The sequence below is a fragment of the Cynocephalus volans genome, chromosome 2 (genome assembly GCF_027409185.1).
Source record: "Cynocephalus volans isolate mCynVol1 chromosome 2, mCynVol1.pri, whole genome shotgun sequence".
NCBI lineage: Eukaryota > Metazoa > Chordata > Mammalia > Dermoptera > Cynocephalidae > Cynocephalus > Cynocephalus volans.
Genome location: NC_084461.1, coordinates 124739392 through 124760791, shown reverse-complemented (window position 1 = coordinate 124760791; position 21400 = coordinate 124739392). Strand labels below are relative to the sequence as shown.

Sequence of the window (21400 nt, the reverse complement as noted above, 5' to 3'; positions counted from 1 at the left end):
AGTTTCTACAAGACAACAGAGGATGCATTGCCCTCTGTTTCTCTCAGTATTACAGCTTACAGAACACTCTACTTGTTAAATTCTAGTTGGAACTTAATGTAAATATACATTTTGTATTTTAGATAATATATATATATATATTTATAAATATATGTATATTTAAATCACACAAGTACAACCACACAATCTGTATTCACCCTTCCCCCCTTTTCTGGTCTTGGTTGTTGAGAGGCATAAAGCAATGTGAATCTCAGTAGCAGCAACTGTCTCATTTTAGAGCTTTTAATTATCATCCATTCTCTACATGGTTTCCAATCTCTTTTTATAAGTCTGGGTTTTACTATTGTATTTTTGAAAGTAGATAGGCAATGAATAAGAAAGAAAAACAAAATAATTTGTATGTTATGATTTCCTACCCCTTAACAGAATTCACCAAAATAAATCAGGCAATGCTCTCCCAAGAGCAATACTCTTAAGCATTCAATTTCCACTAAACACTTTACAATAAACATAAGGTTCTCAGAAAACACTTAGAATCTGTGTACTTTCCAGAAGAATGTCCATGTTTGCAAAAGTTATGGGAAATTTAATGTAGAAAGCATAGGGGATTACTGCAAATTCACCACAGTACCAAAAATGCACTCGAACATATTTTGTTAATTCTGAATATTTCACAAAGTCATCATTAATATCATCAGTGCAGGTAAAATGAGTAAAAGAAATATATAACTTGGAAATATTTACAGATATTGTATTACTGAAATGTACACCAGAGGTAAAAAAAAAAAAAAAAATCATAGTTTTTCCTCATGGCAACATATACACTGCATATTTTGGTAAGATAGTTTTAAATGTGTAAGAAATATACACCATATTTGGAAGTTCATCAATGATTTAAAACCATGAGATGTGCCGGCCCCGTGGCTCACTCAGGAGAGTGCAGTGCTGATAACACCAAGGCCACAAGTTTGGATCCCTATATAGGGATGGCTGGTTTGCTCACTTGGAGAGCGTGGTGCTGACAACACCAAGTCAAGGGTTAAGATCCCCTTACCGGTCATCTTTTAAAATAAAAACAAAAAACACAAAACCAAAAACCATGAGATGACAGGACACTGAGAAAGTATAAAAGTATGTGTCCCTAATTGCCAGAAAGAATTACTGCACCTTAAAAGAAACTTAATGCACCTTATGAATTTGTTGGCAATCTCAAGTGTAGTTAAAAGCCAATGTTTATAAAAGTTTACTAAAATTTTCATTTATACTTTCTATTTAATAAGATTTCTCCCCTCTAGAAGAAGCTACTTTTTTTTTTTTTTTTTTTTTTGGTGACCTCGGCGGCATAATGCTGTGCTCTAACAAACTGAGCTAACTAGACAGCCAAGAATCTATATTCATAGCAGATAAATTGGTATCAGATCCTCAACACAAAACTGCTGAATGGGCAAAGGGGGAAAAAATTAAAAGCAGGAAGAGTATTATAGTTGATAAATTAAACTAGAAAATTATGTAGAGTATTAACAAAATACTTTATAAATTGTGTATATATGTATATGTAGTATATATGTGTATATATATGACATGAGGGAAGGTAACTAGGTTGTTGGTGTCTGCCACATATGTAAAGTTATTGATGTCTGCTTTATAAATTCCAAATATACATACACAAATCTATACTTAAGGGATATTGCGCTCCAAGTTCAGAGAAGAATATTTGATATGGACCCACCTGAATTAATGCATGATTATCCTTAGAAAATCCTGAATCACCTGACAGCAAAAGAGGCTCGCTTTTCTCACAGCTCTCCTGGCTGATGAGCGTGTCCGCGTAGTTGGGCTGAGGGAAGATTAGATGACTCTTCCTTGAGTCCGCGGTGAGGGAGACCTCGTGGGAATAGGTCTGCAGGAAAGCCCGCACCCCGTCCACACCCACAAAGTGCGAGGCGGACATGCCCGCCAATCCTTCTCCAGCATCCTGGAACAGATGCGACGAGTGCCAGCGCCGCAGTCTGAGCGCCAACAGCACGATGACAAAGGCAAGGAAGACGCAGGAGACGGCGGCCACCGCTACCACGAGATAGAGCGTAAGGCTTGAGGTTTCGCTGTTGGCGGGAGACTCGAGACTGCCAAGGTCCGCAAGGACGTCTGGGATGCTGTCGGCCACGGCCACAGTGAGAGTGACGGTGGCTGAGAGAGGGGGCTGCCCATGGTCCTGGACGGCCACCACGAGGCTCTGCTTGAGCGCATCTCTGTCCAGTAGGGCCCGCGCCGTGCGCACCTCGCCCGTGTGCAGCCCCACCACGAAGAGCCCAGGCTCGCTGGCCTTGAGCAGGCGGTAGGACAGCCAGGCGTTCTGGCCTGAGTCTTTGTCTACTGCCACCACCTTGGTCACCAGGTAGCCGGGCTCTGCGGAGCGGGGCGCCAGCTCCACGCCTGTGGAACCATCTGTGGGGGGAGTGGGGTACAGGATCTCAGGCACATTGTCATTCTGGTCCAGCACGAACAGGCTCAGCGACACGTTGCTGCTGAGTGGCGGGACCCCACTGTCACGCGCCATCACTTGCAGCTGCAGGTCTCGGAACTGCTCATAATCGAAGGAATGCAACGCATACAGGACACCGGTGTCCGAGTTGATGGAGACATAGGAGGACACGGGTGCCCCCTGGACGGTGTTCTCGACCAAGGAATAAGTGACTTGGGCGTTCTCATCACAGTCGGGGTCGCCGGCGGTCACCGAGACTAGGGAGGCTCCTCTAGGGTTGTTCTCTGGGATATAGGCTGAGTAGGAGGCCTGAGGGAAGATGGGCGGGTTGTCGTTGGTGTCTGCCACGTTCAACGAGATGTGAGTTTCTGTGGAAAGGGGCGGACTTCCCCTGTCAGTGGCGGTCACGGTGATGTTATAGCTAGGAACCTGTTCCCGGTCTAAGACTGTGTCTGTGACTAAGCTATAGTAATTTCCGTAAGATTTTTCTAATTTAAAGGGTAGATTCTTTTGGATGAAACAGATTACCTGCCCATTTTCCCCAGAGTCTTGGTCATTTACATTTAAAAGGGCAATTAATGTACCTCTGGGAGAGTTTTCGGGAACAGAGCTGGTGAGAGAGGTGAGGACTACTTCAGGGGCGTTGTCATTGACGTCCAGAACTGTGATCAGGACTTTGGCTCGAGCAGAATATCCTGCGTTATCCATTGCTTGCACTTCCATCTCGTAGAATCCTGATTCCTCGTGGTTTAGCTCCCTTATTGTTGAGATTGTCCCTACATTGCCATCTAGCTTGAAAACTTGGGCCGCCTTGTCGTCCACATACCGGAAGGAATACATCACTTCCGCATTGGCTCCTTCGTCAGGGTCCGTGGCGTTTACCACGAGCAGCTGAGTGCCCACGGCCACGTTCTCCGGAACGCTCACGCGGTACTCGGACCGAGCAAACGCTGGGGCGTTGTCATTCACATCAACGACCATGACGCGGATGCGCGCGGTGCCGGTGCGGACCGGGTCGCCCCCGTCCGAGGCCGTGAGGACCAGGTAGTGAACGGCCCTTTCTTCGCGGTCCAGGGCGCGCTCCAGCACCAGCTCCGGGTACTTGATCCCATCCGCTCCGGTTTGCACTTCCAGGGAGAAGTGAGTATTCGGGCTGAGCTTGTAGCTCTGGAGAGAGTTCTTCCCGATATCCGGATCCCAAGCGTGGGGAAGGGGGAACCGCATCCCAGTGGCTGCGTTTTCACTCATTTTTATTTCTAATTCACTTTCACGGAAGTAGGGGGCGTTATCGTTAATGTCTCTCACTTCCACTTCCACTCCATATATTTTTACTTTATCCTCCATCAGAATCTCTAGATTTAACTGACACTTGATGGCCCCTATACAGAGCTCCTCCCGGTCTATCCTGCCCGCCGTGACTAAGCTGCCGCTTCGCGGGTTCAGCGCGAAAAGTTGAGTCCTACCTCTGGAGACGATGCGGACTCCGCGTTCTGCCAGCTCCGGGGGCTCCAGCCCCAGGTCCTTGGAGATGTTGCCCACGAAAGAGCCTTTCCCCAGCTCCTCAGGAATGGAGTAGCTTATTTGGGTGCATCCGGTTTCCCACTGGATCCCCAGGAGGACTCCCAGCACAACCAGCCCTTTGCAGTCCCGGTGCCCTAGAGCAGGAATCATTGTCACTTTCCTCGAGGATTATTTCCAATTCTCCCCTAAACCATCAAAGTCAGAATCAGCTCTTCAGCCCCTGGAATCCGACAGTTGGGGGGCCAGAGCTCCTCTGTTCGGTTTTCTCACAGTCCCAGAAATGGTTCGTTTCTATCTGTGCTTTGTGCTTTGAATGAGTGCAGGGCAAGCAGGATCTCTCTGCTTTTCTCTTCCTGATTGGTGAACAGCGGCGCTCAGAGTCCTAACCAATTACTGCACAATCTTGAACTCTAGGAAAGGATTTTCGTTTTTATACCTTAAATAGCTCCACCTACTGTTCTTCAAGTAGGGATGGATATGGAGCTGACTACAACCATGACGTTCGTTTTAGTAGAAACTTCAGTGAACTTCTTATTTTCCTAAAATTTTTCATATGGAGTCATTTTATTGAGATCATTTTCTGTGGCTGTTGTTGTATTCTGGATTTTTCTAACGAGCTTTTAAGCAAATTTGAGCTTTCTATAAACAATAATTTTAACCTTATAATTTTAGCGCACCTGCTTTGAGATTACCCTCCCCCCACACATACTTACTATATAAGATGTCCCCCTAGGAGTTTCCTGTTTTGAGAAATCATATAACAGAATAAGTTAAACTTTCTGACTCAGCTCTAATTTGACGCAAAAATTTTTCAATACATTTCTTGAATTCACCTAAATAGAAAACTACTTTAACATTTAACACTTAAAAATCAAAATTTCCTGATAATATGAAAACCTAAATGAGAAATGTAACTGTACACATCATCAGTCACACCTGGCAAGAAGTCAAGTTTAAAAGACACGTTAACAATTTTAGAATAAATGGAAGCATTCCAACTTGCATTGACTGGAAATAATGGTAGTGCTCCATGTATTAATATATTATGAAAGAATGCTTAGTGTCAGGAAAGACTTAGTAAATCCAAAGAACATTACAAACTTACCTTTTCCTGGGTAACTGACTTAATTCCAACTATTGAGAATTACTGATAATACATTTGGAAGCCCATCAAAATATAGGGAAAAAAATCTTCTTAAGAGATGGCTGGCTATTATACTTTCATGAATGTATATATTTATATTCTGAGGATAAGCACATCTGGGGTAGACATAAAATAAAATAATCTTTAAAACTGAGAGGAAATCTACAGGTAGTTGTAAGAACAGATCAGACATAAAATTGCGCTACTCAGTGGGATTCCAACAATTCCTAGATTATCAAATCATTACTAAGTCCTTTTTTAAAAGAGCATTTCTCATTTTCACCTCAATTTATAGTTAATAGAGTGAAGAAGAAGCCAAATACTCAAGATATTCAAGTCCCAAAAAACACCCATGGAAAGAAAAAATTTATACTTCACTTAAAAATATCTGAATGGCGGCAGCATCATAACACCCACTTCTCAGGGTAGGTGTGTGTGTGTGTGTGTGTGTGTGTGTGTGTGTGTGTGTGTGTGTGTGTGTGTGTGTGTGTGTGTGTGTGAGCCTGTGTAAAGAATATCTCAGGTGAAATTGTCATTATGTTTCAAAATACTTGAAGGCTAATAATGAAATTACCGGCCTGCACAGAAAGGAAAATGTAATATTAAAAGTGGGCAAAGAAACTTGAAGCAACAGTAGATATAATCTGTTTAAGATTTTTTTGGCAAAATATTGGCTTGAAAATTAAACCACCCCTTTTACAAATGAAAGACATTCATTGAAACTCACGTGAGTAGAAGCAACAGAGTCAGAGCTTAGCTTGTTATTTTCAGTGACACTTACTACCAAAGAAGCTTCATTTGAAAGATCTTGTGGGGGGGCCGTGTCTGGCGTCACGGTGAGAAAATTAAACCTTGTTTTTCCAGAATCAGAGGCAACGTACAGATTATAGGAATAAGGCAAAGTTCCTTCACTGTAGTTGGGAGAAAACCCTGGTCTAGTCTTAGAACAGAGCCCCCGCTGAAAGCAGTGCCAGGCTACTGGGCTGGAGGAGTGACTCAGGCGTAGGGCGATGGCCAGAGTCACCGCCAGGAAGAAGAGCACGGAGATCAAGGCCAAGGCCACCACCAGGTAAAACTGCAGCTCCGCCTGAGGGTCAGAGGACACAGGGCGGTCGCTAAGTTCTGGCAGTGCCTCTTGCATGCTGTCCGTGAAGACCAGGTGCAGCGTGGCGGTGGCCGAGAGAGGTGGCTGTCCACCGTCGCGCACAGCTACCAATAGGCGATGTCGGGCCGCGTCCCTGTCCCCCAAGGCACGCACCGTGCGCACCTCGCCAGTGCGCAGTCCCAGGCTGAAGAGCCCGGGCTCGCTGGCCTGCAGCACGTGGTAGGACAGCCAGGCGTTGTGTCCCGAGTCTGCATCCACTGCCACCACCTTGGTGACCAGGTGGCCGGGCTCCGCCGCGCGCGGCACCGTGTCGAAGAGCGCAGAGCCGTCGGGCCCCAGCGCCGGGTACAGCACCCGCGGCGCATTGTCGTTGCGGTCGCCCACCAGCACGCGCAGGCTCACGTTGGCGCTGAGCGCGGGCGAGCCCTGGTCGCGGGCTTGCAGCGTCAGCTCGAAGGCGCGCAGCTGCTCGTGGTCGAAGGCGCGCTGCGCGAACACCACCCCGCTCTGTGCGCTCACGGACACGTAGGACGACAGCACCCGCGGCTCCAGGTCACTGGCTATTATCGAGTAGGAGACGTGGCCGTTGGGACCCAAGTCTGGGTCGGAGGCGCTAATCTGGGCGATGGAGACTCCAGGTGGGTTGTTCTCGGCAACGTGGGCCAAGTAGGACGCCTGGTGGAAAACCGGAGCGTTGTCATTGATGTCAGCAATGTATAGAGTAACGCTTCTGCTGGAGGAGAGAGGTGGCTTGCCTCTATCGGTGGCGGTAATGGTGACATTGTACTCCGGGGTCTGCTCCCGGTCCAGCGCCCCATCTGTTACAAGCTTGTAGTAATTATTGGCGGAAGATTCAATTCTAAAAGGAACTTTTTCTTTTATGTGGCATGTGACCTCCCCATTTTCTCCTGAATCTTTATCATGTGTTTTGAACAAAGCGATCACCGTCCCAGGTTCTGCGCCCTCAGTTACAGAACTGGACACTGAAGTAAAAACTATGTCTGGGGCGTTGTCATTCTCATCTAGAATTTCTAGCATAATTTTACATTCAGTGGCCATGCCTCCACCGTCCTTGGCTTCTATGTTCATAATATAACTGCTAGTGATTTCAAAGTCTATATGGTCTTTGGATTTGATTTCTCCAGTTTGATGGTCTAGCATAAACGTATTTCCAATATCATCTCTTAGTGATTTGAAGGAGTAGGTGATCTCTGCATTAACACCCTCATCCTGGTCAGCGGCTGTTACCTTTAGCACAGAGGTGCCTGGGGGCACATTCTCTCTGAGGCTGACTTTGTACACATCCTGGCTGAACACCGGGGGGTTATCATTGGCATCAGTGACCTCGATTTGAATACGAGCGCTTCCAGATAGGACCGGGTCTCCCCCGTCCACTGCTGTCAGGACCAGAAGATGGGAACTCTGTTGTTCCCGGTCCAGGGGCTTCTCCAACACTAATTCTGGGGCGTTCTTGCCTTCACTCTTGCCCTTCACCAGCAGAGAGAAATGCTCATTAAAGCTGAGTTGGTAACTCTGGACAGAGTGAGACCCTACATCTGCATCTATAGCAGATTCCAGACCAAACCGAGTGCCTGGAACTGCAAGTTCATTGATTTGTAAAATCATGCTATTTTGGGGGAAAAGAGGTGGATTATCATTTATATCTTCTATCATCACGTTTATGTGGAAAACATTTAGAGGATTCTCTGTTACAATCTCTATAGGCACAACACACAGAGAGTTTTGGGGGCAGAGCGACTCCCGATCTATCCTGTCGCTCACAAGTATGTTCCCATTCTCTGTGTCCACAGAAAAATATTGTTTCTCCGCACTAATTCTGAGGTTGCGGGTCAATAAATCCCGAACATGCAGCCCCAGGTCATTAGCAAGGTTCCCCACCACCGAGCCCCTGGCCATTTCTTCCGGAACAGAGTAGCGGATCTCCTGCGAGAGCGCCCCACAGAACAAAGGCAGCAGGAAGGGAAGAAGTACTTGCCGCCACCAGCTCCTGCTCCTCTTCTTCCTATTCCCCATCCTTCTCGTGTGTTGCTGCAGCCTCGGACGTTAAGATGCTTCCCAAATTGCTTTTAAAAGATTTACTTCCACCGTGTAGAAAACTCAGTGCTCCCAGTTTGAGGGCATCTCAACACGTACGGAATCAGATTTGGAAGCAGAAAGCCCGAGTCGGGGCCACTCTCCTTTTGGACTTGCTTCTGTGACTGCGCAGAATATTACCCCGGTAGATTCTGGGCTCCAGCGCTTGCAGCGCGTTGGCTAACAGCGGCACTCAGAGTCTATTTAGAAAACTGCAGTCAGAAGTCTTTGCAAAGTCAATGGGATTGAGTTTTCTGACAGAAATGTTGGACTGATGTATAGGGAACTGACAGTTTATGAGTTTTGGCTGTGTCTGTTTTCCAGTGTTCACTATCCGAGAAGGTCCCCTTAGAGATAGGATCCTATAGAACAGCCACTAACCCAGTGATGAGAGGTTAAAAATTTGTCTTGTTCTAATCAGAGGCAATGCACATTACTGGAAGAACCAGGCAAAGTCTTCTCTCCAGATGTAGAAGAAAGATCACGTGGAAAAAATAGTCCCACCAAGTGGTATAGGAAAATTGTGACAGCCATGAAATGACACCCAGTATTATCTTCAATTTGATGTGCAGATAATTTTACTCCTTCTTTTATCAGGGGAAACTGGAGAAGCACTCAGAGCTATACAGGGCATACTCAAAATAAAGATGGCCAATAAAATCTTCCTTGTTACTTATAACAGAGATTTATTGAAAGGATTATTGTTTCATACTTGCATCATAAACAGAAAGGAAGGTATGCCTATTAGTTTACCATAGAAATTTAACAACATGAAACGTGAGTGTTTTATTTTTATTCTCTTATTTAACTGGACTATATGTTGCACCTTAACAGAACCTTATCACTATCTCTGAATCAAAATAACCTTCCAATATAAAGTTTCAAAGCCCACCCTTCCTTTTTGTTCTCCAAGATCTTGATAGCCAGATCCTAACTAGTCTAGACTCTATTAAAAATATGAAACAACCTCCCTCTCCCAGACAAATACCTCATGTCCTTTTTATTAATATAATTCCAGTTCAGATACAATGCCTTTGATCTTTTCTCTCAGTTTAGAATTCCATAAGCATAAATCCTATCCCTAGATGCTCAAAACATTAACATTTTTCTTGACTTGATGACAAATTTAGGCATCTGTTGGAAGATTTCCCTTTCCTACAGCTGAAATTCTTTTTGCCCAAGCACTAGATACTTAATTTACACTTAATTACATTAAGGTCAATTACTAAATGAGAAACATAAACTTGAAAGGGAACATGAATATGTGAGTAATTTGGGCCAAGTAACTAGAAGAGATGTAAGAATGCTGAGGAGAGTTGATTATGGAAATGATTCCCATGATCAAATACACTGGATCAGTCTCTTTTTCTCACTTAGCTTTTGTAGGCATTTCTTCAGGTGACTATCAAGGCTTCAGTAACAAGTTGGTTCTAAATACAAGAATTGAGTATACTTATATATAAAATACAAATTGAGCTTATAAAGGAAAGAAAGGAGGAAACCATGTCTCCTAGGTATATTGAAAATGAACAAAAGATAACCAGAGGAATATCAGCTAAATCAGTCTCTTATGAAGTCTAAATATCTACCCCCATATTTTATATTCACAAACTCTTCTATATGAATAAATCTGAAAAAATGTAAGCATTTTTAGATTTAAAAATAACTTCTTGAAAAGCACTTAATCAAAATTAACTTATTTCTATATGTAAATTTATTACATTACAAAATCTCCTACATGTACACACACAGTCACTAAAGTAAAAGAAAAGAAAAGAACGGTTTGACCATTTAATTATTTCTTCAGAACAATCTAATGATTTCACTGAAATAATAGAAAAGATATCTGGAATTTTTTCATACTCAGAAAACTTACATGTGTAAGTGTGTGTATATATAGATAGACAAGAAAGAGCTAGAGAGAGCATGCTATTAAATCAACAGGGTCAAATCTGAACATTAGAAGTAAGAGCAGATAATGGTGGAATATAACTATGAGGAATTTACTTTTAAAAGTTCATAGAAAGATTTGTATTATTTTTCAATACTATTTTTCTATGAACTTTTTGAAGTACCCTCATATACATCAGTAAAGGCGCTGATGAAATAGAGAAATAAATAACAAGTGTTTGCACATCAGTAACTCATATCATAATCAGTTTACATTGATAGCCACAGAGACTGATGATAGAAAAATAATACGAAAATTCAACTCACTACATAGCAAGCTAAGATAGTTGAACTGGTTCTTTATATGCCAGGACTAAGAAAATGACTCCCACAAAAACTTTCTGAAAGATGATGGTAATCTGATAAAAGGTTAAATACACGAACTCGCATGTATTGTTCTTTATATGTATGAACTAGATATACCCCCACAAAAAATTTTCATAACAGCCGCAGGGAAAAAAAGCCCCTTAAAAGACTTGCACCAAGACACGAACAATGGGGAGACAGAGAAATAAGTCTCACCTGATTACTTGTCGGGTCACATTTGCCTAAAATGGTAATTGAGTCTTCAGCTATCAGGAGTGGCTCGCTTTTCTCACAGCTCTCCTGGCTGATGAGCGTGTCCGCGTAGTTGGGCTGAGGGAAGATTAGATGACTCTTCCCCGAGTCCGCGGTGAGGGAGACCTCGTGGGAATAGGTCTGCAGGAAAGCCCGCACCCCGTCCACGCCCACAAAGTGTGAGGTGGGCACACCAACTAACCCACCGCCAGCAGCCTGACGCATGCGCGACGAGTGCCAGCGCCGGAGCCTGAGCGCCAGCAGCAGGATGACAAAAGCGAGGAAAATGCAGGAGACCGCAGCGACGGCCACAACTAGGTACAGAGTGAGTCCAGAGTCATCGTGATTGGCGGGAGACTCCAAACTGGCCAGACCCTCCAGGACGTCTGGGATGCTGTTGGCCACAGCAACGGTGAGCGTGACGGTGGCTGAGAGAGGGGGTTGGCCGTGGTCCTGGACGGCCACCACGAGGCTCTGCTTGAGCGCATCTCTGTCCAGTAGGGCCCGCGCCGTTCGCACCTCACCTGTGTGCAGCCCCACCACGAAGAGCCCAGGTTCGCTGGCCTTGAGCAGGCGGTAGGACAGCCAGGAGTTCTGGCCTGAGTCTCTGTCCACTGCCACCACTTTGGTCACCAGGTATCCGGGCTCTGCAGATCGGGGTGCCAGCTCCATACCAGTGGAACCATCGGTGGGGAGGGCAGGGTAGAGGATTTCAGGGATGTTGTCGTTCTGGTCCAGCACGAACAGACTCAGAGACACGTTGCTGTTGAGCGGTGGGTCCCCGCTGTCATGTGCAGTCACTCTTAGTTGTAGGTTGTCAAACTGCTCATAGTCGAAGGAGCGCAGTGCGTACAGGACGCCAGTATCTGAGTTGATGGATAGGTAGGAGGACAGAGGCTCGCCCTGGATAGTGTCCTCCATCAGAGAGTAAGTTACTCGGGCATTCTCTTTGCTGTCCGGGTCGAGGGCAGTCACAGAGAAGATGGAGACACCTCTAGGGTTGTTTTCCTGAATGTAGGCAGAATAAGAAGAGTGAATGAAAGCAGGAGGATTGTCGTTGTCATCTGCCACATTCAGCGAGATGTCAATTTCTGTAGACAAGGGCGGACTTCCATGATCTGTGGCTGTCAATGTTATATTGTAGGTCTGAACCTGCTCCCTGTCCAGCGCTTTGTTTGTTATCAGCTTGTAATAATTTCCATAAGTCTTTTCTAATTTAAAAGGCAGATGGCTAGGAATGAAACAGGAGACCTGAGCATTTTCTCCAGAATCCTGATCATGCACATTTAGAAGAGCAATTACTGTACCTGGAGGAGAGTTTTCCAGCATTGAATTAATAGAAGAGGTGATAGTTATTTCTGGAGCATTGTCATTCACATCCACAACTGTGATCAAAACCTTAGCGGTGGTAAAGAGACCTCCACCATCTTGGCCTTGAATTTCCATCTCATAGAATCTATATTTTTCAAAATCCAGAGACCCCCGTATTAGAATGTCTCCAGTTTGAGAATCCAACTGGAATATTTCAGAAGCTTTGCTTTCCATATTCCGGAATGAATACATCACTTCTCCGTTGGTTCCCTCATCTGGATCTGTTGCATGTACCACGAGCACCCGAGTTCCAGACCTGAGGTTTTCGGGAACGCTCACTTGATACACAGACTGTGTAAACTTTGGGATGTGGTCATTGACGTCGAGGACCACCACTCGAATGGGAACAGCGCCCTTGCGGATGGGATCGCCTCCATCTAAGGCTGTCAGGAGGAGGAGGTGAGCAGCTTCCTTCTCCCGGTCCAGGCCTCCCTCCAGCACTAGCTCGGGATTCTTGGCCCCATCAATTCCACCTCGCACTTCCAAGGAAAAGTAACTATTATAACTGAGACGGTAGCTCTGGAGGGAGTTCATTCCCACATCCGGATCCCTAGCGTGAGGAAGGGGAAACCGCGATCCAGGAGTTGCATGCTCGCCGACTTTTATCTCTACTTCCTCTTCCAGGAAGCTGGGGGCGTTATCATTAACATCCACTATTTCCACCTCCACTCCGTAAATCTTCAAGGTGTCTTCCACAAGAATCTCTATATTTAAAAAACAGGAGGACACCGCCTCACAAAGCTCCTCCCGGTCTATCCTACCCGCGGTGATCAAGCTGCCGCCTCGCGGATTCAGAGCGAAAAGCTGCGTCTTTCCTCTGGAGACGATGCGGACTCCGCGCTCCGCCAGCTCCTGGGGCTCCAGCCCCAGGTCCTTGGCGATGTTGCCTACGAAGGAGCCTTTGTCGGTCTCTTCGTGCACCGAATATCGGATCTGCTCAGCTCCGAATTCTCGCAGCGTCCCAAGGAAAATGCACAGCAGAACCAGCCCGCTGCAGTCCAGGCGCTGTCGCCGATTCGCCATGGCAGGGTCTGAGCCGATATTCCGCGGTGTCTTGCGCCCGTTTGTTCTAAATCAGCTCACGTATCTACAAAGTTCCGGGCCGTCCGCATCCAAAATATAGTAGAAAGCGTAGGAAAGTGCTTTTAAGTTTCCAGCATCAGGATCTGTGAGTATTCGTCTCATTCTGCTTTGTGTGGTAGAGGTGGGGGAGGATTCTGTAGCTCGCAGCTTCCCATCCCCTGATTGGTGAACAGCGGCGCCTAGAGCCCAATCTTATTATTGCAACTACTAAGAAAAACAACCAATGTGCAGTTTCCAGAAGAAATTACTCACCTCTTCGTGAATCAAACGTATTTGTAAAGCTTAAAATTGCAAATAATGGTTATATAATGTTATGTTAAAAGTTTACCAAGAGCACTAATGAAAAGAGTAACTATTAAAGGGGCTTGCTTAATTTTTAAGAAGTTTTCAAAATACTACTGGAACAGAAAACTTGCAGGTTACATTTGGTTCTGATGGATTTTTATCGACTGAAGAGAGCGGCATTGTAAATGTGGAGTGGACATAGCACACCGTTCTGAAAAAATTATCAGGTAGGATGTATGACTATAACTCTCACCCATGTTTCTTTGTTGAGTAAAACAAAGACGAAATAGTTCAGAAAATTTGAATAGCATAGGGCTGTCATTTAAAATATAACCATATAAAAATATAACTGTAACCCATATCCTTAACTAAAAGGTTTTTTTACCATGAAAATTTCGCCTGAGATTTCCCGTTTATTTTACCTTAAAATGCCTTTTAATAGTAAGAGAATAAAAGCATTGTAACTTTCGAAAAGTAGAAGGATTGAAGCATTGTAAATTTTGTCTTGACAGTGATACCCACACGTTTGGTCTATATTTATTTTAGGAACTTTGTCAAGTGATTACCTAGAATCTTGAAAAAACGGCGCTATATTAGAACTATCAGCATATAGGAATAAAAAAGCATTATGCTAAGTACTTACCAGTTTAGAAGTCTTATCTCCTTCAACACTAGAAGTTAAAATACTAGCCAATAGCACAGAAGAGCTGTCATTGTTGAGAATATCTTGCATGGCAGGACAATGATCAACAGATGTGAGAAAATTAAATTCCGGATTAGTTTGATCCCCAGGCACACACAAATTGTAGGAATAGGGTAACGTACCCTCACTGTAGTTGGGAGGTACCTCGGGTCCAGACTTGGAACAGAGACTAGGCTGAAAGCAGCCCCAGGCAGTGGGACTGGAGGAGTGTTGCAGGCGCAGGGCAATGGCCAGAATGACCGCGAGGAGAAAGAGCACGGAGATCAAGGCCAAGGCCACCACCAGGTAAAACTGCAGCTCCGCCTGGGGGTTAGAGGGTGTAGGACCATGGGTGAGATCCGGCAGCGCCTCTTGTAGGCTGTCTGCGAAGACCAGTAGCAGCGTGGCGGTGGCCGAGAGAGGTGGCTGTCCACCGTCGCGCACAGCTACCAATAGGCGATGTCGGGCCGCGTCCCTGTCCCCCAAGGCACGCACCGTACGCACCTCGCCAGTGCGCAGTCCCAGGCTGAAGAGCCCGGGCTCGCTGGCCTGCAGCACGTGGTAGGACAGCCAGGCGTTGTGTCCCGAGTCTGCGTCCACTGCCACCACCTTGGTGACCAGGTAGCCGGGCTCCGCCGCGCGCGGCACCGTGTCGAAGAGCGCCGAGCCGTCGGGCTCCAGCGTCGGATACAGCACCCGCGGCGCGTTGTCGTTGCGGTCGCCCACCAACACGCGCAGGCTCACGTTGGCGCTGAGCGCGGGCGAGCCCTGGTCGCGGGCCTGCAGCGTCAGCTCGAAGGCGCGCAGCTGCTCGTGGTCGAAGGCGCGCTGCGCGAACACCACCCCGCTCTGTGCGCTCACGGACACGTAGGATGATAGAACTCGCGGCTCCAGGTCACTGGCCACGATTGCGTAGGAGACGCTGCCGTTAGACCCCAAGTCGGGGTCAGAGGCACAGACCTGCGCTATGGAGGTACCAGGCGGGTTGTTTTCTGGCACATGGACCAGGTAGGCGGACTGTCGGAAAAATGGCGCGTTGTCGTTGATGTCGGTAATGTGCAGGGTGATGGTTGTGCTGGAGGAGAGGGGAGGCTTGCCCCTGTCGCTGGCTGTGATGGTGATATTGTACTCTGGGGTCTGCTCCCGGTCCAGGTCCCCATCTGTTACTAACTTGTAGTAATTATTAGAAGAAGAATGAATCTTAAATGGAGCATCTCTACTTAAACTACACCTGACTTCACCATTTTCCCCAGAATCTTGGTCTCGTGTTTTGAAGAGGGCCACAACCATTCCTAGAGGGGAGTCCTCCAAAATCTGATCAGAGAGAGAAGTGATGATTATTTCTGGGCTGTTGTCATTTTCATCTAGAACTTCTATAATTATTTTACACTGTGTGGAGAGAGATCCTCTGTCCTTTGCTTCTACATTCATTGTAAATCTTTCCACTTCTTCAAAATCCAAGGACAGATGAGTTTTAATGTTTCCTGTAGTGGAATCCAGAGAGAACACATGCTGAGCTTTGTCAGCCACACCAAGGAAGGAGTAGGTGATCTCTGCGTTGATGCCCTCGTCCTGGTCAGTGGCCCTCACCCTCAGGACCGAGGTGCCGGGAGGCACACCTTCCGGAACGCTGACCCTGTACACATCCTGGCTGAATACTGGGGGGTTGTCGTTGGCGTCGACCACCACGATTCTGATCTGAGCAGTACCGCTTCGGGGCGGATCCCCACCATCTAAAGCTGTCAGTACCAAGTGGTGAGCGCTCTGCGTTTCTCGGTCCAGGGTCTTCTGCAATACTAATTCTGGATATTTGCCACCCTCAGGATTGTCTTTCACTACCAATGAAAAATACTCGTTAGGAATTAGTTGGTATTTGCTCAGTGAATTCATACTGATATCGGGATCTTCTGCCGACTCAAGAATAGTTCCCATCCCCGGGCTGACGGATTCACTGATTTCTAAGTTTATTTCATCTTTACGGAAATGAGGGGCGTGGTCATTAATATCCTCAATTGTCACAATGATATGAAAAATATTCAAAGGATTTTCCACCACCGCTTCTAACGGCAGCTCACAGCTTCTTTTCTCTTTGCATATCTGCTCACGGTCTATTCGGTCTTTCACAAGTAAGTCCCCGCTCTCCGCGTCCACGCTGAAGTGCAGCTTCTCGGCGCTGACTCGCAGCTTCCGAGCCGACACATCCAGGACACTGAGCCCGAGATCCTTGGCGAGGTTCCCTACCACCGAGCCTTTGGCCAGCTCCTCGGGAATCGAGTAGCGGATCGGCTCGCAGAGCGCGGGGTGGAACAAAAGCAGCAAGAAGAGAAACAGTACCTGGCCGGACCGCCGCCTCTGTGCGCCGCTCCCTGCCATTGCGCCTTCTGGTTCTCGCTCGGCCCCCGCCTCTCCAGTTGAAGAAAATGCGCTCTACCGCGCTGGAAGAGCATTCGGCCCAGTGCAGGCGGAGCACCCAGTCTCGGGGCTGGGAACCCGTGTGTGCTGGGCTGGCCGGGTCTGCGCAGCCGGGAGCCTCTGTGTGTGAGCGGGTTTCCTTGAGCCCGTGTTGGTGGCTGCGCAGGAAATCCCAGGCTAGAGGCTGAGGGATCCCGGACATCAGCACTTGCTCTGCACTGGCCGACAGCGGCGCCCAGAGGCTTCGTGTGGAACCGCAGTCTGGCTTTTCTCAATCTCTTGAAATTTTAAAATATATAAATTGATAGCCAAGATTTTTTTTTTTATAGCCAAGATGTTATAACCTTATTCCGCAATGATTCCGTTTTCATCATGAAACATATTTTTCATGTGGTCACAATTATTATATCTTTTTACATGTCAAAATTTATTTATATTTTGAATAGATAAAGGTATTTCAAAATTCAAAACAAGCAGAAACGAATATAGAGTGAAGGGTTATAGGTCTCCCATCCCATGGCCCACTGCTATCCAGTTCCTCCATTTAGAGGTAATCAGTGTTGTTTCTTTTAAGAGTAATCATCCAGGAAGCTAAAAATACTGAAGATAAGGGAGAAACATTTTTGTCTGTAATCCTAGCCTATTATCAGCTGGAAAGTAAAAATCCTTCCTTCCATATTTAGGTACTGGAATGCAACCATTGCCATATTCATTACAATTATTTACGGTGTCCTGTATTGCTTTTAAATTATATTTTAAAACATTTGCTTACATAGGTACAATGTCCAATGAGTAGTTATTTTTAAAAGGTTTTTAAAAAAAAACAATAGAATTATTTGAGTTGGATACATCAAAATTACCGATGATTTAATAGGTAATGATTATGGCCCTAAGAAGTGTGATCTCCTTCCACAGACTTATCATTGAACAAATGTTGACTGACATGAAAAATGTCATAGTCTCATAAGTGTTTTGAAAAACTTTAGAACATTCTTTGACTTCATGCTACCAAGTTCAGTAGAATATTGGCAATAAATTAAAAGTAAGAGATCAAATCAAATACATCACTTTCCTCACTGAACTAAATGGGCTCATCAGTACCTTCACTGATCATTTGTTTAGAATAATTTTGTATGTTTCTCCACTTATATTCTGATCTCCCACAGCAGTGGCATTTCTTTCTTGACCTTAGGTTTATTTTGACACTCAATTTCAGAGTTTTCAGATTTTCAGGTGTTTTCCTTCCTCTGCATTAAAATGCCACTGAAATACCTTTGTCTCACATCACTTGCTCCTGTCCTTGGGAAAATGTACAAATGTATGTCTCCCCAATCTATATTTATTTTTAGCTTTAGTGATCAGATAATTTTACAAAAAAGGTAAAGAAAGCAGAACCCTAAATTTCCTTATTTGAATTCTCTATTGCCTTTTTAGAATCCCCGTTGAGCAAGAAAAGTCAAACTAAATGCTGTATCTTCCACCTAGCAGTATTAAATTAGAGAATCATATACAAAAAGGGTGCTGCAGTGTTATTAGGCATGATTACAGTTGGGAAAATGTAAGCACATATTGTTGTGAACTGTTAATTAAATATTAAGGGGAAATTTAAATCTCTTTAAATTTTAAACCTCAACTATCACTAAAAGGAAGAGTGTGAAAAATACAAATACAAAGGCATACCATTCTCCTTGGAAAAACCAACGTTGAGCAACCTTGGGTTTGGGTCAAGTTTCCAGTGAAGCTAATTTGTTTCTGACATTTATGTATTCTTACCAGACCTGCCTTCAAAACAAGATCTAGGTTGTCTAAGAGGCTAGGATTTCAGTATATGGCCACCCAGGAGAACATACAAATTGACAGACCTTTCTGTATGAAATTATCTCTTTGGAATTGTCAGTATTGTACTGAACAACAGTATGAAATATGAGGTTCTGCATAGATAATCATAACAGCTTTATGACAAAAGCACTTCATTGAAACTAGGTGAATTTTAACAGAAAACTTTTTAAAAGTCAGCCTTAATAATCATCAAACTCTACTCTTCAATGTTTTAGCAAGAGGAAAGTGTCACTAAAACAGAGAAAAGTGATGAAAGTTTAAGATTTAAAATTGTCATCATCATGCTGCAAACCCAAAAGTAAAACCAATCATAATTTGTAAATGAAAGACATGAGAAAAATAAAACTCACTGGAACCAAAGGGGTATCTTCTATAGGAAACTTCGAATCATCTAACAAAGACAAAGGATCCTTTTTCTCACAGCTCTCCTGGCTGATGAGCGTGTCTGCGTAGTTGGGCTGAGGGAAGATTAGATGACTCTTCCCTGAGTCAGCGGTGAGGGAGATCTCGTGGGAATAGGTCTGCAGGAAAGCCTGCACCCCGTCCACACCCACAAAGTGTGAGGCAGGCATGCCCACCAACCCACCACCAGCAGCCTGACGCAGCCTCGATGAATGCCAATGCCGCAGTCTGAGTGCCAGCACCATGATGACAAAGGCCAGAAAGACACAGGAGACAGCAGCCACTGCCACCACCAGGTAAAGCGTGAGGCCTGCAGCATCAGAGTCATGCGGGGGCTTGAGGTTGCCCAAATCAGCCAGAATGTCAGGGATGTTATCAGCCACGGCCACAGTGAGAGTGATGGTGGCAGATAGAGGAGGTTGGCCATGATCCTGGACGGCCACCACGAGGCTCTGCTTGAGTGCATCTCTGTCCAGCAGAGCCCGAGCTGTGCGCACCTCACCTGTGTGCAGCCCCACCACGAAGAGCCCAGGTTCACTGGCCTTGAGCAGGCGGTAGGACAGCCAGGCATTCTGGCCAGAATCTCTGTCCACTGCCACCACCTTGGTCACCAGGTAGCCAGGCTCTGCAGAGCGGGGTGCCAACTCTACACCAGTGGAGCCATCAGTAGGGAGGGCAGGGTACAAGATTTCTGGTGTGTTGTCATTCTGGTCCAGCACGAACAGGCTCAGTGACACATTGCTACTGAGTTGTGGGTCCCCACTGTCTCTGGCCATCACCTGCATCTGTAGATCATGAAACTGCTCATAGTCAAAGGATCGGAGTGCATACAGAACACCAGTGTCCGAGTTGATAGATATATAGGAGGATAGAGGTGCGCCCTGGATGATGTCTTCAGCCAGGGAGTAAACAACCTGGGCATTCTCTTTGCTATCTGGGTCGAGGCCTGTGACTGAGAAGATGGAGGCACCCCTGGGGTTGTTTTCTGGGATATAGGTAAAGTAGGAGATGTGTGAGAAGGTGGGTGGGTTGTCATTGATATCTGCCACATGCAGGGTAAAATGAGTTTTTGTCGATAGAGGTGGGCTCCCTCCATCTGTGGCTGTTACTGTGACATTGTAAGAGGATACCTGTTCTCTGTCAAGGGCTCTATGCGTCACCAATCTATAGTAACTGTCAATGGACTTTTCTAACTTAAATGGTAGATTCTCTGAGATGGAACAGGTTACCTGTCCATTCTTCCCAGAGTCTAAATCATGCACGTTTAAAAGGGCTATGACAGTTCCCAGAGGTGAATCTTCAGTCACTGGACTAAACAGTGATGTGATGGTCACTTCTGGACTGTTGTCATTTACATCTTCTACTGTAATTAACACTTTTGCTGTTGCAAGATATGCTCCTCCATCTTCTGCTTGTATTTCTATTTCATAGAACCCTGTTTCTTCATAATCTAGATTTTCTGATATTTTTATTTCCCCAGTATATTTGTTTAGTTGGAATTTCAACAATTGTGTGTCAGGTAATTTTCGGAATGAATATGTCACCTCTCCATTGGCTCCTTCATCCCTGTCGCTGGCGGTGACCGTCAGCAGCTGAGTGCCCACAGCCAAGTTCTCAGGAACACTCACTCGGTATTCCGGCGAACTGAAGACAGGCGCGTTGTCGTTTGTATCGAAGACAGTCACACTGACGAGGACAGTGCCAGACCGGGGAGGATCACCCCCGTCGGAGGCAGTGAGGACCAGATGGTGAACCGCCTCCTCCTCGCGATCCAGGGCGTGCTCCAGCGCCAGCTCTGGGTACCTGACGCCATTGGCACGGCTCTGAACTCCCAGGGAGAAGTGCTTATTGGGGCTGAGCTGGTAGCTCTGTAGGGAGTTCACGCCCACATCCGGATCAACAGCTTCCGGGAGAGAAAAACGCATTCCTGGAGCGACGTTTTCATTAATTTTTATGTCTAGATTTTCTGCTTGAAATTTTGGGGCGTTGTCGTTGATATCAGTTACTTCTATCTCTATCCCGAAAAGCTTCACCCTGTCTTCCACAAGAATGTTAAAGCTCACCAGACACCGCGCGCTCTGAGCGCAGAGCTCCTCCCGGTCAATCCTGCCCGCGGTGACCAAGCTGCCGCTCCGCGGGTTCAGAGAGAAAAGCTGCGTCCTACCTCTGGAGACGATGCGGACTCCGCGCGCTGCCATCTCCCCGGGCTCCAGCCCCAGGTCTTTGGAGATGTTGCCCACGAAAGAGCCTTTCCCCAGCTCCTCAGGAATGGAGTAGCGGATCTGCCGAGCTCCGGCCTCCCAAGGCAAACCAAAGAAGAGGCAAAGCAGGACCAGCTTGCCGCAGTCCTTGCGATTCCTTTGAGCGGCCATTGTTGTCTGGTCACAGAATTACCGCAAAGTCCGCACTGGGCACGTTGTGCGTTCCAACCGGTTCCTTTTTCTTTCTGTGGCTGCAGGGAGTCTCTGCCCC

The 21400-nt window shown here is 46.1% G+C and overlaps 2 protein-coding genes across 9 annotated transcripts in view; both read right to left on the bottom strand.

Moving 5' to 3' along the window:
* Nucleotides 1-21400, bottom strand: part of LOC134370930 (protocadherin gamma-C4) — a 135483-nt gene that overhangs the window by 64166 nt on the left and 49917 nt on the right. Inside the window, exon 1 of one of the 8 annotated variants that reach the window (XM_063087870.1) lies at nt 18877-21300. The exons of 5 other annotated variants lie outside the window; for them this stretch is intronic. In XM_063087870.1, coding sequence (XP_062943940.1) covers nt 18877-21300 — 2424 coding nt within the window. Of the gene's footprint in view, nt 1-10818; nt 13249-14236; nt 16765-18876; nt 21301-21400 lie in introns of those variants that run through there. 2 more of the 8 variants (XM_063087873.1, XM_063087869.1) reach the window with 2 other exon arrangements.
* On the bottom strand, nt 1643-4264 carry LOC134369479 (protocadherin gamma-A12). Its single transcript, XM_063085955.1, has one exon. It carries the CDS (start codon nt 4151-4153, stop codon nt 1643-1645), a length of 2511 nt encoding a protein of 836 aa, XP_062942025.1. The 5' UTR covers nt 4154-4264.